The sequence below is a fragment of the Linderina pennispora genome (assembly GCF_002104995.1).
Source record: "Linderina pennispora strain ATCC 12442 chromosome Unknown DL89scaffold_5, whole genome shotgun sequence".
In the NCBI taxonomy this organism is placed as follows: domain Eukaryota; kingdom Fungi; phylum Kickxellomycota; class Kickxellomycetes; order Kickxellales; family Kickxellaceae; genus Linderina; species Linderina pennispora.
Genome location: NW_024468253.1, coordinates 1,106,984 through 1,122,982, shown reverse-complemented (window position 1 = coordinate 1,122,982; position 15,999 = coordinate 1,106,984). Strand labels below are relative to the sequence as shown.

Here is a 15,999-nt window from a genome sequence, read left to right as displayed (position 1 = left end):
CGATAGCCGCGACATGCGGTGGTCGTTATCAAACAAGGAGTCGTCTTCAGCACTAAAGTAGATCGAGTTCCGGCTGATACTGTCGTCGCTGGCATCGACCATCTGGAACGAGCCGTCGTCGCCGTCATCCGCCAGGCTGACCTTGTCGAGACCAAACTCTCGCTCAAACTCATGCAGCGACCGCCGCATGATGATCTGTGACTTGGCTCTCCTTAGCATCAGCACCGCAGACATATCGCCGAACCCGTCCGCGTCCTCATTCTCCTCAAAATCAAGTGCAATCGGCGGCGGCGGAGGCAGCAGCAAAACGTACGACGAATCCATGTTGATCTCGCGTGTTATCGACTCCAGCGTACGCTTGAGATTCGGCTGAGAATGGTTCTGAACTGATTCACCATCCAGGTACTGCCCGTGCCGACTGCTCTGCCTCTGCTGCTTCTGCATCTTGGTGGGTGACTCGCTGCCCGCCTGGGTCTTTGGCACGGGCACCATGACATAGGACGTCGACCGTGCATCTGTTGCCGACCACACAACCTCGAATCCTCCCTTGGTCATTCCAACAACGCCTGCCTCGCCCGCCTTGCGTTTGCGCAGTGCCTTACCGCTCTGCAGACTCGATACGGCACTAGACTGCCGCGACGCCGCGTTGGATGGCGACCGCGACCGGATGTGCAAGGACGCAGCCAGATCGTCTGCCAGCGAATCTTCGCCGCTATTGCTGGGCCCAGCATTGGATGGTGTCCCAAACAGCCCAAGTGTTCCGCGCTTCTGCACAGGACCCAGCGGCGCGCTCTGCCGTAATACCGGCGAAATCGATCGAGGCGAACCAGCAGGGGACCGAGGTGGCGACTGAGATGGCGACAGAGATGGCGACAGCAAGGGTGACCCAGGCAGCGACCGGATACTAGCCGCATCTGACGCTGACCCAATCGGACTCATGTCCTGCGACGTCGCCGATGTCTCGCGTCGGTCATTAGACCCGACATTTGTGTGAATCGACAGGCCTGCTGGGTACAGCTGCCGGCGCCTGGTCTGCGTGCTCATGGTGGGCGATGGCGGCGGCTGTTGTGCCTGCGTCTGCGATGTCTCCTCTGTCTTAAACGACAGAAGCTGCGGAATCATGCCCCAGCCCCTGGCACGGCGGTACGGCTTCTTATCAACACTGACTGGTGGGTTGCTGGAGCTCTCGACACGCCGGCGCGGGAAGGTATTAAAGCCAGGCGCGTGCTCTTCGCCTGTACGCGGCCAGAAGTGGTTGGAAAATGCCTCAGTCACTTGTGCCATGCGCGTCTCTAGGTACTTCATCCGCCAGACGTTGTCCTCACCAGTGATCAGGATCTCGGAGCGCGCATCGTCGCTGCTGACCGAGTTGGGTGTGAGATTGCGTCGGCTGTGGCCATGGCCGTTGCTGCTTGCTGGGACCCGTGGCATCGGTCGTGCGTCGATAGTCACGATAATCGCCGTCATCGCATCGCGCCATGCCTCGCCACTGACCTCAATGCCTTCAGTGTCATGCATTGCCACACGCAGACGCAGAACCAGAGGATCGCCAGCGCTTTTGTCTCCAGACATCGGCCGCCCTTGAGCATTGCCGCTGGCGGTACTCCCATTAACAGACGCTGCGGTGTTGCTGCTGTTGGCATTGCTTGTTTGCTTGTGCCGTGGCAGCCTAGTCGACAGGTATGCCATAAAGAACGACTCGCTCTGCAGCGTCACCGACCACCTGTTTTCGCGCGCCCATGCTGCTGCGGCAGGGATATTGACAACCTGCTGGAACGACGGCAGCTTCCACTCCCGCTGGAACATCATCAGGCTGGCTGCAGAGCTCTCCCAGCTAGCAAACTCGCCAATCAGTGCACGCACGTTGGCCTCGCGCCGCACTGGGGAAAACATCATGTTGCCACCGCTGACAATCCGCCGCGGCTGTCCGTGCTGAGAATTTCTGTTGGAATGCGACGACTGTGGCCGCCTCGACGTAATGGCGGGGGCTCCGACGCGCGTCTGAGAGCCACTGTACGCCTCGGGCACGGCGGGAACTGGTGGAATCTGCGTGTAGTCAACATCCATCAGGCTGCGCCGCTTGCTGCTGGCCTGTACACCACTGCTTGTGCTGTTGCTATTGGACGTCTTGCGCAAATCTGCCCGCGACCCCTCCTTGCTTTTACGGTGCAGATGGCTGAATCGGCTGTGTCCGGATCCCAGACCCAATGATTTGGGGTCGCTCGACCGCACTGGGCTGGTGCTGCGGCTGGACGCCTTGTTCGCTACCGGTGCTCCGTCATGCCGCTGCCGGCTATCAACAGTGCTCATAGACACACGGCTGGGCTGCTGGTGCGGCGATGTTGGTCCGGCTCCGAATTGAACCACCGGCTCCACTAGCAACGTCCCTGGAGGAGATGCCCAGCGCTGAGATCACTGACTCGCTCTCTGCCGTATCGGACTTGCGCCGGATCATTGGGTGGGCTGTGCGCGTGACCCACGACCGCAGCCGGTTCATCTTGCTAGACTTTGGCCGGTCTGCATGGCCCACGCTCTGCCGCTTTGCGGTGCTGATGGTCTCAGTCTCGGCATTTACATCAAGTTCGTGCTCAGCAACATTGCTAGGGATATCAAGCATATCGTCTGGGAACGGCGGAGGTACCCATGATGGACTGCTGGCTGTGGTCGGCGGGCGCTTCCCCCCGAGCACATCCTGCGACGGAATCGACACCAGACTGCCAAACATCGGCTTTGTTGGGCTGCTCTGCAGGACATCTTCGGGAACAGCGCCATTAGGGAAGCTCTGCAGCTGCTGAATCGTCTGTAGTTTCTTCTTGTTGGCAACCACACCCGATGTGTTGGCACGGCGCCGGTGTGCATCGCTGATGCTGCTGATGTTGTGGTGCACGCCGCGCTTGCCTTCCCGCATTGGCGTGCGCTCGGAGCCAACGGGGCTGATGTTGCGGCGCTGGTGGTGGTTCAGGAACTGGCTGCTGTCCAGCTGCAAATAGCTGCTGTCAGCATCAAAGCCGACTGGCAGTGCCACGCTCCCACGGTCGCGGCTCAGTCGGTAGCAAACGCCGAGGATCCAAATCGTCCGCTCCGTTGTGAACAAGACGTTCACAGTGTCTGCACGCTCCACCAGCAGCCCTTGCTTGATGAACTGGAAGGGCGCCGTAGTGTACAACCAGTATCCGACACGCCGGATCCTCTCGATGGCCTGGCCATTAACCAGCCGGCCCTCGACCAGCGCATGGTGCGGGTTGGGCTACACCACAGACAATAGGTGAGAATTAGTGATAGGCCCGTGAACAAAACAAAAACAACAGAAGCCACAGCCGCGACTGCGTTTCCCGCTTCTGCGTTTCTTATTAGCAAGCTGCTTTCTGCGGCAAAGAGGAACTGAGAACAACCCGGCAAGGCTGGGCGTGAATTCCGGATGCGATTGCGAACCCCCCACTCTTCAAACCGGAAGTTGCAAGAGACGAAACTGCATCTCTTTTTCCGTCACAATTGCCAGAGTGCATATGACGACGCACAGGCGCATATGCGAAGAAGCCGGGCTGGCTTGAATTGCGCACTTGCTCCGTGGATGCAGACAAGAAAAGGCATCCACAAAGAACAAATACAATAGACACCAGAATGCCAGTCCAGACAGCAAGATGGCTTTTTCGGTTCAGAATGGAAAGGCCAGTTTGTGCTCACAACAGCAACACCCACTCCAGAGCTGGAGCACTTTGAGTGGTCATGTATACCAAAGGTCGCCAGCTAGCTGCAGACGCACAACAGGCTGAAGGCCACCATGAATAGAGGGAAGTGAGAACGCTTCAGGATATGCAGGTACGGGTAGTGGGATAATGGCGACCTCCCCCAATCTTTTGAGTATGAGGCAGCAACAAAGCCGAGCAGCCATTCTCTGCCACCGGGTGGGCAGGCGAGTATGAGAGAGCCGAAAAACAATACTGCAGCTCATTGTGCACCAATTGCACCATGGTCGCTAATTAGGAGTTCCTCCGTAAGACACAAGCCAGGCCACAACTGTTTACAAGGTCGACTTACCATCTCTCCATCGCGATTGGCAGCGGTGTTGCCAGTGTTGAACGTCCGTTTCAATGGTGAATGATGCAGTGACGAGCCCGAGACAACGCGTCGGGCATTGTTCGCTGCCAGCATGGGGCTCGCAGAGGCAGTCATGCCAGTCGGCGACATAGTGGGGCTGGGCGGTCCCGGCATGCCAATGTGCTGGCCGCTGCGGAATGGCGCTTTGCGTGGCGGTGACAGGCGTGGCAGGAGCTGGATCTTTTGCTGCAAGTCTTCGGGGAGCGGCGGCACCTCCCTGGGCAGTGGCGGCTTTACTACTGGCGGTGCTTCAAAGGGTGGCAGGAACGACACAGGTGACGTGGACCGTGGGCTCTCCATGTCCCTGTCAGACCCCACATCCTCCCTGTCGTCGGACCCAGGGCTGCCATTACTGCTGTGATCCGGCAAATTGCGGTAGCTGCGTTCGACACGATACGGATACTGCTTTGGCATTGTGGGGAGTGGAGGCGTGTATATTGGCTGCTGGTGGCTGTCAGGAGAGTCCTGGGTTGTCATCAGTCCCAGGCTGTTGTTCTCGAGGCCCAGCAGCGTAGGCAGCTGCTTGCGGTGTCTGTGCCCGCGCCCTGGGTTGCTTGTGCTGGGCATATCCACCCCCATGCTCGACGACCTTTCCTGGCGGACCCCCAGCGGCGGGTGCCGGTATTGTAGCTCTGCCTTCAGAATCCTGGGCGACCCCGACTGCCCAGTGTGCCCTGGCTGCAGTGACGTAGTGCGCATCATCGGCGACCCTCCCAGCGTGCTGCTATCGCTGCCATTCGACGCATGTGCTTCTATGGTTGAGTCGCGCTGCGCTCTCTGCGCCCTCAGTGCCCGCGGGCTCTCAGGCTCCTCGGGCTTTCTGCGATGCGCATCCAGCAGGTTGTTCAGCGTGCTGCGCCGCCGGTGCGGCGACACCCGTATCAGCGGAGAGTTGCGTGCATACACGGCCGCCGGCAGCTCTAGCGTATCGGGCTCCTCCGGCATTGCATGCGCGGCCATGTACCGCCTCTGCATAGATGGCGACTCGGGCGACGGAGCTCTCGGCGACGGCGGCTTCCCTGTGTCGTAGCGCTTAGGGATATGCCGTGTCTGCCCTTGCTCGCTGCCTTCGCCGTATGCGTGGTTGCTGCGAATTCGACGCCATTCACAGGGTAGATATAATTATGATACAAATATCGGAGAGAAAAATATAAAGCAGACAAGGAAAAAGGGACAACCGGTATTATTTTTATACTAGAAGGCGGGTGTTGGATTTGGCAAAATAATGCAAATTCAGAAAGGGAGAGAAAAGCAGCGTTCAAGAAGGAAGGGGAGAGGCAAACGGGAAAACTACGTGCACACTCGGATACACAAGACGTTGTTGATTTGGCAAGGAGGGAATGCAATAGTTTGGCACGAGGGCCAGAGCATGCACGCGCAGTAGAGGCTCCGTTTATAAGGCAACTGCTGCTTGTATAGTGTTCGTCGCTCGACATGGAGAGCACGTATTGTTCGGAAGGCTCTGAGATACCACCTGTTCCAGGACGTGACTTCAATGTAGCTCCTAATGGGGACTGCTTTAGGTCATTGGCGTGCGGTAACAAGGCCGCCAGCGGTGCGTGCAGACTTTTGACGTTTGCCGACAAAGGCCATGAGGCGTGCTAATTGCCGCATGAGTTAGCGGTTCGCAAGCTTGTATAAGGAAGTGGTCCGAAAACGATCCTCCCAAATGGGACAGCGCTGAACCACAAGGACTCGGAGGGCATAATGCGCGTTTTGTAATCCTTTCTGCTTTCCAAGCCTGGGCCCATTCAAGGCCCAAGCGTCCTTTTTTACAGTCCTTTCATGCAAATAGCTGGATCTATTTAAAGGTCATTTTATAGTACCACGAGCTGAGCAGCGGCATTGATCTAGTGCTTCTTGCACTTGGGGACCGAGGTAGCGGCGGGGGCGCTCGAGGTAGCGGCGTCAGTGTTGGCCGGGACCGAGGTGGCGGGGGCGTCGGTGGCCGGAGCATCGGTAGCCGGGGCACCAGTGTTGGCAGCAGTCTCGGTGGCAGCAGTCTTGGTGCAGCAGTCTCGGTGGCATCAGTCTTGGTGGCATCAGTCTTGGCAGCCTCCGACGACTCAACGGTCTTCGAGGACTCAGCAGCAGACGACGACTCAACCGACGACGAAACGCTACCATCGCAGACATACATGGGCTCCTGGAACTTGGGAGTGACATAGTCGCTCTTGATGATACCCCAGTTGCCCTCGACGTTCGAGGCATTGTTGTGCGACGCCCAGCTCTGGTCGAACGAGTTGAACCAGTAGTAGTCAATGCCCTCCTTGTTGGCGCGGCAAATGAACTGCTGCATGTAGTTCAGGGTGTTCTCGGGGCTGGCAATAGCGGCACCATAGTTGTCGCCGGCCGTGGGCCAGCCAGTCTCGCCAATAACAACCTTCTTACCGCCGGCCTGGGCCTGCAGATTATGGATGTGCTCAAACATCTTGTCGCCAGCAGCGATCAACAGCAACACCCTCCCAGAACGGGAAGCCGTGCATGTTGACGAAATCGACAGCGTCGATCAGCGGCTTGTAGTACGTGGGCCAGGTCTCCGAGGAGCTGACAGGGATGTTGCCAAGGCCGATGGCGGCCAGCGCGGCCTTGGTGTCCTTGACCTTGGCAGCCAGCTGCTCGGCGGTCTGCTCGCCACGGTAGATCGACTCGGACCCGACAATAACAGCGGCGACCTGCTTGTTGAAGTCAAAGTACTTGGCCAGGCGCAGCAGCTCGGCCTTGTCGGCCTGGTACACGGCGTCGTTCTGGTTCACCCACAGACCGAGCTCGACCTTCCAGTCGGTGTTCTCCATGGCGCGCAGCACCGGCTCGCCCTGGTTGCAGTCGTTGACGCTGTAGATGCGCAGCTTGTTCGTGTACGGACGCAGCACCTGCAGGTCCTGGCGCACCTGATCGACGACCGGGCACGAGCCATCCTGCCGCTTCGGGTTGTAGTTGAGGCCGTTAAAGTGCGACGCAGCGAGCGCCGACGAGGCGAAGAGAGCGAGACCAAAAGCGAACTTCATTATATCGAAAGGAAAGGAAATCTATAAAGGATGAAAAAGGTACAAAAGAAGGGAAATGAGAAAGAGCGGGAATGAACAGGTAGCGAGATGTGGATGTTGTAGGACAACTTATATGGAATGAAGGAGTACAGGTGAGAAGCGTCGCCAGACTGGTCGGTCCATTGGTGTAGGGTGGTATTTGTACTCGGCAGGAGCATCCAATGGTCCACAGAGCGCGGCCCGAAAATAGATTCTGTGCTTTTTGTCCTTCTCAGTGCCAAGATTGGCCAACGGTCCTGCGTCTGTGTTGGCCTGTCCCTCCATTGCTCACTGTGAAAGGCTGGTGGAGCCATCTCTTTTGGCCTCGCCCCATTCCAGCCCGGGTCGCAATAGGAGATCCGCAAAGCGGGAAATCGCCTGAATAGCCTGGCCATTTAGAAGCAGCCGCTTCTATTCAACGAGGCCTCTGTGCGACTCGTAAACAAAAGATTATTTTTAGAGCTGGAAACCAACCTCATTCCCGGGTTTATTTTCGTTTTCTCGAGACCGTCGGTCTTGTTTACGGTTTGTCCGGAGGAACGGCTGCATTAATACCGGCGCCCTGCACGCACATGAGCCCGAGATCATCCTGCTCCTTGCTACGCCGAACATCGCGGTAGCGAAAGCCGATAAATTCAAACGCAGCTGCACCCTCGCGGACACCTCATCTTCTGACATGCCATTATCAGTGCTGAATAGTTGGATAATTGTGTATTTACGGTATGGTGAAGCGCATGATGCAGAGGTAAAGAAAAAGCCACCCTTTTGCTGCATGTGGTATTGCATAGAACGTTCGAATATGTGTAAGGGGTGGGTGGGTGTGTTTTACAAGAGCTGGGCAAGGGCAGCGGCAGCAGCAACCAGGGTCAGCGTGGCCTTGACCGGTGCAGCACTGCCGTTCTTTGAGTTCGATGCAAGTAGTAGATCCAGTGACGGATCCAGTGGCAGACTCGGTAGCCGAATTTGCAGCGGAACCAGTCTCGAGATGGTCCCAGTTGTTGGGGGCCTTTGTCGTGGTGGCGTCCTCATAGTTAGGCCTTGACAAAGTGCTTGGACTTTGTGACCTTTGATGCGCGGAGCTTGTTGGCGTACCCAGAGATGGTCTTTGCATTGTAGTCAGGTGCGTCAAGCACAGCACCGCGGCAAATCAGGCCACGGCGGAGCATGTCCATGGTAACTGTGGGCGTCGACGACTTGAATGTGAACGTGACCTTGGTCATTTCCAGGTCCTGGTCATGCGGAACTGACGTCTTGGGAATCCCGTCTATCGCCGGACAAAAGTCGGCCCGGGCGATGGCTGCAAGGCCGGCGATGGCGAAGGCACTGATATAGGTGGCGTGCATTTTTGTATCTGTGTATCAGAAAAGTATTGGAGCAAGTTTGGTGGCAGGATATCGAAGCGAATAGCCAGGGGCAGCTGTTAGCCGTTTTATACTTTGCCTACTTTCCTCTGGAGACCATCACAATGTGATGGCAGTTCAGGAGAGACTAGGCTAGTCTAATTTTAGCATATGCACATTGCGTGGTTCTAGAGATATCCGTGCTTTGGCTGACCCGCCCACAAAGACACAAAGTGGGGGGTAGTCTAAGGGGTTGCATGCATGACGATGCATCCGCAACCTATATTAAGACGCGACCCCAGTTGTCTCTGTAGGCTTGGCCAAAAATACCTGCCAAGCAAGTTCTCTGGAAGTTTGAGAGGTTGTTATAATACTCCTGAAATCTGCTGGTCTGCATGGCGATGCAACTGTTATATTGGCTTCTCACATAATATTGTTGGCAATTCTTGGTGCCTGACACTACACCTCACATGTATTTCCCCAAAATCCACGGTTCCCACGAACACTTTCCACGTCATCGGCATATTGTCGTGCCTGGTTCTGCGGACCATTTCTGCTTTTCTCGAACCCAATTCTTTCCAAACCCCTTGATTTTACCAATATGGCCACCCGCGTTTCCCACCTAGCAAAGGGCACAGTGCTCAATTTCATCCGTTCGCCTGCCGAAATCAAGACCACGGTCGGCGCCATCATCGCCCAGGGCAAGAAGGTGCAGGATGCCGTCGCTGCCCAGTCCGCACCCACGTTCCAAAACACAATTGCACCGCTAGCCCGGTTCGAAAACGAGCACGGCACTGACTGGGAAGTCGTGCAGTTCCTGCAGAATGCTAGCACCGACAAGGCCGTGCGTGACGCCAGCTCTGAGGCTGAGCAGGCCCTCAGCGCCTTCAAGATCGAGTCGATGATGCGCGCCGACGTGTATAGGGCCGTGCGCTCAGTGTTCAGTAACCCGGCAGAGGTGCAGCAGCTCAGTGCCGAGGACCGCACGCTGGTCGAGAAGCTCGAAAAAGAGTTCCGCCGCAACGGCTTGGCGCTGGAGGAGCAGCAGCGTGAGAAACTAGGTGAAATCCGCAAGCGTTTGTCGGAGCTCAGCATCAAGTTTAGCCGCAACATCAGCGAGGGAGACGGCAAGGCACTGTTTACTCGCGAGGAGCTGGAGGGCCTGTCAGACGACTTCTTTGAGGGCCGTGCGACCGAGATCGAGGATGGCATTACCAAATTTGTGGTCACGACAAAGTATCCGGACTTGGTTCCTGTCACGACCAGCGCAAAGCGCGAGGAGACGCGCAAGCGCATGAGTCTGGTGCAGGAGACCCGGTGCCCCGAGAACGTCGGCATCTTGCAGGAGGCCATCAAGCTGCGCCTGGAGGCTGCCGAGATGCTCGGCTACAAGACCCATGCCGAATTCGTGTTGGATCAGAACATGGCCAAGACACCCGAGACCGTGCTGGCGTTTGAGAACGACATGCGTCAGCGGCTCAACGTTCTGGCAGACCACGAGCTAAAGGAGATCGAGGAGATGAAGCGCGCTGACAAGAAGGCAGCTGGCGAGGAGTACACGGGCCTGTACAACTGGGACTTCCGGTACTACACGAACCAGATCAAGGAGCGCAAGCACAACGTCAGCGAGGAAGAGATCAAGCAATACTTCCCTATGCAGGAGGTGACACGCGGCGCCCTGGATATCTACCAGCGCATGCTGAGCCTGAAGTTTGTCAAGGTCGAGAACCCCGAGTCGGTCTGGCACCCGGACGTCGAGATGTACGAGGTGTGGGAAGCCAGTGGCGAGAACTTCGTTGGCCACTTTTATCTGGATCTGTACCCACGCGAGGGCAAGTACAACCACGCCTGTGTGTGCCCGATCCGTTCCAGCTCGACCACAGCAGACGGCTCCACCGAGTTCCCGGTAGCTGTGATGCTGGCCAACTTCCCCAAGCCCACGCCCTCGGCACCCGCTCTGCTCAAGCACGATGACGCAGTCACACTGTTCCACGAGCTCGGCCACGTCTTCCATCAGATCTGTACCAAGTCCAAGTGGGCCAAGTTCTCGCTCAACGATGTCCAGATTGACTTTGTCGAGGCGCCTTCGCAGATGCTCGAGAACTGGTGCTGGGAACCAAAGATCCTGCGCCAGTTTGCGGCGCACTACAAGACTGGCGAGCCGATCCCCGATAAGCTGGTCGAGAAGATGGTTGCAGCCAAGAACGAGGGTGCTGGCCTGATCAATCTGCGCCAGGTCTTCTTTAGCATGTACGATATGGCCATCCACAACACAACCAGCGCGGACGTCGATGTTGAGGAGACCTACACCAAGCTGCGTGAGGACATCACCCGCTTCCTTGGCGCCAGCCAGCCCACCTGGGGCGCGGCGACGTTTGGCCACATGATGGGCGGGTACGATGCTGGCTACTACGGATACATGTGGTCCAAGGTGTTCAGCTCAGACATGTACGCCTCACGCTTCCTCAAGGACGGTGTCACCAACACCAGCACCGGCATGGACTACCGCCGCGAGATCCTGGAGCCCGGCAGCAGCCGCGACGCGATGATCAACCTCGAGAAGTTCCTTGGCCGCAAGCCGACCAACACAGCCTTTATCAAGGAAATCGGCCTCAGCGCGTGATTTGATGCTGCTCCTGATCCCGATCAGTCCAAATGAAAAACTTGCCTTAGAATTTTAGTGCTGGGCACCCCCTGGCCAGCATGGAGGGCGCATATAGCGAATTGGCGCCATTTCTCCTACCTCTCCTCTTTCCGAAGTTTCATTCAATCTAGCAATCATTTGGCAGGGAAACACCGCAGTTTATTAATTGAAGATGAACCAGGAGTACTTTGACGACGAGGAGTTTGTTGGAGATATCGATATTGTGGCCGGCACGTACGCCAACGTTGATGACGGCGAGGATGTCGAGATTGACGACGAGGAGCTCATTCAGCAGGCTCAGGCGGGCGTGCAGTCGATTCCGGAGCAGGTGCGCAACTTTTTGATGCAGTTCCACCGCAACATGAAGAACAACAACCTGCATGACCTTACGTACGGCTATGAGACGCAGTTTGTGCGGCTGTCTGAGAAGTTCTTCGCCAAGGGCCCGTGGCCCGAGCCGCAGTACGTTGCGGCGCTGGTCAAGGATGACGGCGTGTTCCTGACACTGTACCGTGAGCTGTACTTCCGCCACATCTATTCGCGGCTGCACCCGTCGCTGGAGACACGGTTCCGGTCGTTTGAGAACTACTGCGACCTGTTCAACTACATCCTGAACTCGGATGGCCCGATCGAGCTGGAGCTGCCGAACCAGTGGCTGTGGGACATTGTCGACGAGTTCATCTACCAGTTCCAGTCGTTCTGCACGCACCGCAGCCGCGTGACGAAGCGCAGCGAGGAGGAGATCAAGCTGCTGAAGGAGAACTCGCAGGTGTGGAACACGTACAGCGTGCTGAATGTGCTGTACTCGCTGATCCAAAAGTCCAACATCAGCCAGCAGCTGCTTGTGCAGCAGCAGGGCGGCGATGTGCTGGCGGCCGCTGGTGAGTTTGGCTCGCGCCCGCTGTACAAGATGCTGGGCTACTTCAGCATCATTGGGCTGGTGCGCGTGCACTGCATGCTGGGCGACTACACGCTGGCGCTGCAGACACTGGAGAACATTGAGCTGGGCAACTCGCGCGCGCTGTTCACCCGTGTGACTGCCTGCCACGTCACTGTGTACTACTACGTCGGTTTCGCGTACCTGATGATGGGCCGGTACGCCGACGCCATCCGCACGTTTGCACACATCCTGACGTTTGTGTCGCGCACGCGGCAGTACCACCAGCGCTCGTACCAGTTCGACACAGTCAACAAGAAGGCCGAGCAGATGTACGCGCTGCTGGCCATTGCCTGTGTCGCTGAGCCCGGCCCGTGTGGACGAGAACATCCACAACTACCTGCGCGAGAAGTACGGCGAGCAGCAGCACAAGATGCAGCGTGGCGGCGAGGAGGCCATCGAGGTTGTGTCGGACCTCTTCCGCTTTGCCAGCCCCAAGTTCATTGCGCCGAACCCGCCCAACTACGACGACCTGGAGGCTGCCGCCGAGGCTATCGAGCCGCAGCAGTTCCAGCTCAAGATCTTCCTGCGCGAGGCTCGTCTGCAGCTGGTCATCCCTACCCTGCGCTCGTTCCTGAAGCTCTACACGACCATGGGCCTGGACCGCCTGTCGACCTTCCTGGAGATGGACGCGGCTGAGCTGCGCAACCAGCTGATGGTGTACAAGCAGCGGTGCCGCCAGGTCAAGTGGGTCGGCGGTGGCGATCTGCTCGGCGGCGAGGTCGTTGCTGCCACCGACCTGGACTTTGCCCTGCAGGAGGACATGATCTTCATTGCTGAGAGCCGCATTGGCAGGAAGTACGCCGACTGGTTCATCCGCAATGCCAACAAGGTGCAGGACCTGGTCAACACCCTCGAGAGCCGGCAAAAGACTTTTATTGCCGAGGCTGGCAAGCCCAAGCCGGCCGAGGAGGAGGCCCCTGCTGCTGCCGTCTCTGCCTAAAATCACCCTTTGCACGGTCTGTTTCACCAGTTAAAATATGAAATTTTGACATTTTAGCATCAGTGTAGAGCGGAAAGCAGCACTTTTTATTTACTTAGGCGCTGCTGGTAATGGTGCTGGAGCACTTTTCGATAAGCTCCGGCCACCTCGTACGCAGGAGCACGATGGCCTCAGCCGCTGCTGTGAATGCCTGGCCGACGGCAACCGCCGCCCACAGTCCCAGCAGCCCGTAGTCCTCGACCATGGTCCAGTAGTACCCGAGTGGCACGCCAATGGTATATAACGTGATCGTCTTGATGCGCACTGCGAGCCCTTGGCGCCCCTGCGCCGAGATTAGCTGCGAGCCAACAAACGACACCGCCTGTGTCGCATACGCAGCTGCAGCGACCGGCAGCAGGCGCACAGCATCATCGATTACCGCTGGGTCGCTAGTGAACATGCCGATCCAGAGCTCAGGCGCCAGCGCCAGCGCCAGCCCGCCCAGCACGGCAATGGCTAGGCCGATGCACAGCGAGACATGGGCGGTAATGCAGGCGCCACGCACAGCACGCTCGCCGATCAGATTCCCCGTGCGGTTCAGCGATGCAACGCCGGCACTGGACGCAGAGATCATAAACATGCGGCCGAGCGCCGACAAGACCGACTGCACCGCCAGGCTGCTGGCGCCAAGCTGCGTGGTGGCCATGGTAATCAGCTCGTTGGTGCCGGTCGAGAACAGCGCCAGAACCAGGCACGGTGACATCAGGCGCAGGAACGGCAGCCACGGCGCATGGAAGCCAAGGCCACCCCAAATGCGATGCATGTTGTTGCGGCTGATCACCCACAGCGTCGCACACAGCATTAGCAGGTAGCTGAGGCCATTGCTAAGCGCAATCCCGCTTATCCCGAGCCGGAAGTACGGCGACCAGACCAGCAGCCACTGCGCACCCACAGTAGTCAACGTGCCGAGCAGCGTCAGGTACGGCAGCGGGCTTGTTATGCCCTGCGCAAACAACACCTGGCGGGCACAGAGTTGATTGGAGAACACCATGAAGGGCACAAAATACCACCGCAGGTACTCGACGGCTAGCTCGACAGTCGCATCGCTGGCGCTATGCAGAATACGAGCCAACAGCGGGCCCGATGTGAACCAGAAGGCGCCCAAGCCCAGGCCTGCAATCCATTGCACCTGCAGCGCCCTGACAAAGTATCCGCCGACCAGCTTTGGCTGCGACGACGTAAACGCCTGGCTGGCGCACGTCTCCAGGCAGCTCAGCGTGCTGAACGCAATCGGGTACCCAGTTAGGATTACCACCATGTGTGCCAAACCAATTGCCGCCAGCTCGCTGCGACCCAGATGCCCCGACGAGGCAACCTGCGACACGCTGATAGTCGCCTGCAGGACGTTTCCAATCAGCAGCGGGCCCATGGTGCGCAACAGCACGCCAACCTCCCTCCCCCACATCTGCACCGTCGGCAAGTAGTCATCGGTGCCCGGCTGCAACTCCCTAGGCCTAGTTGAGCTGCTCGGCAGAAGCGCCGTGGACTCGTCCGCAGACCCTGTGTGTGTCACCATATGTGTAGTCAGCAGAGACCCTGGGCTGAGCAGAATATCACCAATCGGCGCCTCTATATACGAACGCCGCTTACTCCCAGTGTTGTGTTTGGTGTTGGGCGTGACACACGACGAGGCTCTGGCACTGTCAAATATATACGCGTACGTGGAACGTTCCGAGGACGATGAGGAAGAAGGAAAACACAGAAATCAGCGACGAGCTGCTGTGAGTCCGCTTTACAAGCGCTGGCTCGTCAGCCATCTTTTGGGGGCACTCGTGTATAGCGCAGATATCTGCCGCCGCGAAAAACGCCGCATTATTGACTTCTGTTTCTTTGATCGGCGACCTCCCCACATCGCTTTGCAGGTCCTCAAAAATGCTGACCAGCGGCGGGTACCGCTCATGTGCAATACTACGTCGTCTTCGTCGCTCCTGCTCTGCGCTCTGGTACGGTAGCGACTTTGTGCTGGTGAGACTGCGTGGGTCGCCTGCGTGGGCTGTCCGTGGCCCGCCCAACTGGCCTGTGGCTGGCAGAGCAGCAGGCAGGTTGAATGAATTCGACTGCAGTACAATGGAGGCGCGCCGAGATTGCCTCAGTGATGGCGAATACATGCCGCCGAGCTGCGACGAGGATGAGGAGGATGCCAGGTACATGAGGTTGCTTGGGTGTGAGGTTGGCTGCCGTGTGCGCTCGTATAATGACGTCGGTGTGCGCTGCAGGACAACCTCAGTGCGTGGTCTGCCAATGTCCAGTCGCCGTGCTGCGGACTCGCGCACGCTTTGTGGGCTATGCAGGTTTTGTGCCGAGGAGTACCGGCGCTGTGGCCGCACTGTGGAGATATCAAATGCATGTGTGGAACGCGAGGGTGTTGGCAATGAGGTGAGTGAGCATGGCGATGTGGGGACTTTGGTCGACTTGGACATAAACCGATGGCCGTTTCATATTGGGTGGTGAATTAGACTAGTGTACATGCAAAGGAAGTCCTCCTCGGAGAATAAAGTAGGTGAAGCAAGAAATAGCACTGGCACAAAGGAAACGGGCTGCAACAAGTAACCTGAACGGAATGTGATGTTCAAAAAAGGAAATAAAAGTGTGCACCTGGAATGCCCGTTTCCTAAAACCGTTGTTTATATTTTGCACGTCCCAAAGAAGTAGGAAAAAGATATAAGAAATATCGCCCGAAAAGAATGCGCGCTTGATAGAGAAGCAAGGAAGGAGAAAAATATATGAAACGTTGTGCAGCGTCGGCAACCCCAGGGTCAAGAAAAATGGCTCCTTGCCAGGCATAGCTGTGGCTCTTTCCAGCCTGTCCTTCCCAACACTGCCCCTCCCGAAAGCCCCCGCCTGGTATCTGGTTTCTCACATTAGGGCTTGTCGGTCGTCTTTCAATGACAAGGGTGTATGCGGGTCAGCTGGTGCAGGGAGTGCCAGTGTGAGGGACGGAAATACCAGGACGCAAGGATATTTTGGAGAAC

At 57.5% G+C, this 15,999-nt stretch overlaps 5 protein-coding genes across 5 annotated transcripts; 2 read left to right on the top strand and 3 right to left on the bottom strand.

Annotated features, from left to right (window-relative positions):
• Positions 1-5,899: 5,899 nt before the first annotated feature.
• DL89DRAFT_257068 (glycoside hydrolase) lies at positions 5,900-7,106 on the bottom strand (the record flags this gene model as incomplete). Its single annotated transcript, XM_040885491.1, has 2 exons — positions 5,900-6,502; positions 6,528-7,106. The coding sequence occupies 2 exons, from the start codon at positions 7,104-7,106 to the stop codon at positions 5,900-5,902; spliced, it is 1,182 nt and encodes a 393-aa protein (XP_040744472.1).
• A 1,567-nt stretch (positions 7,107-8,673) lies between these two features.
• On the top strand, positions 8,674-11,184 carry DL89DRAFT_142731 (zincin). Its single transcript, XM_040883456.1, has one exon. The coding sequence runs from the start codon at positions 9,066-9,068 to the stop codon at positions 11,085-11,087; it is 2,022 nt and encodes a 673-aa protein (XP_040744471.1). The 5' UTR covers positions 8,674-9,065; the 3' UTR covers positions 11,088-11,184.
• Positions 11,185-11,280: 96 nt separating this feature from the next.
• DL89DRAFT_283414 (uncharacterized protein) lies at positions 11,281-13,043 on the top strand (the record flags this gene model as incomplete). Its single annotated transcript, XM_040889736.1, has 2 exons — positions 11,281-12,317; positions 12,352-13,043. 2 exons carry the CDS (start codon positions 11,281-11,283, stop codon positions 12,986-12,988), a joined length of 1,674 nt encoding a protein of 557 aa, XP_040744470.1. The 3' UTR covers positions 12,989-13,043.
• Positions 13,044-13,082: 39 nt separating this feature from the next.
• Positions 13,083-14,432, bottom strand: DL89DRAFT_222526 (MATE efflux family protein; the record flags this gene model as incomplete). Its single annotated transcript, XM_040884588.1, has 1 exon — positions 13,083-14,432. The coding sequence occupies one exon, from the start codon at positions 14,430-14,432 to the stop codon at positions 13,083-13,085; it is 1,350 nt and encodes a 449-aa protein (XP_040744469.1).
• A 129-nt stretch (positions 14,433-14,561) lies between these two features.
• On the bottom strand, positions 14,562-15,874 carry DL89DRAFT_142817 (uncharacterized protein). Its single transcript, XM_040883457.1, has one exon. The coding sequence runs from the start codon at positions 15,445-15,447 to the stop codon at positions 14,671-14,673; it is 777 nt and encodes a 258-aa protein (XP_040744468.1). The 5' UTR covers positions 15,448-15,874; the 3' UTR covers positions 14,562-14,670.
• Positions 15,875-15,999: the final 125 nt, after the last annotated feature.

Bases quoted from the DNA above. Each gene is read 5' to 3' on its own strand.
- DL89DRAFT_142731 (XM_040883456.1), top strand. From the start codon at position 9,066: ATGGCCACCCGCGTTTCCCACCTAGCAAAGGGCACAGTGCTCAATTTC.
- DL89DRAFT_142817 (XM_040883457.1), bottom strand. From the start codon at position 15,447: ATGTCCAAGTCGACCAAAGTCCCCACATCGCCATGCTCACTCACCTCA.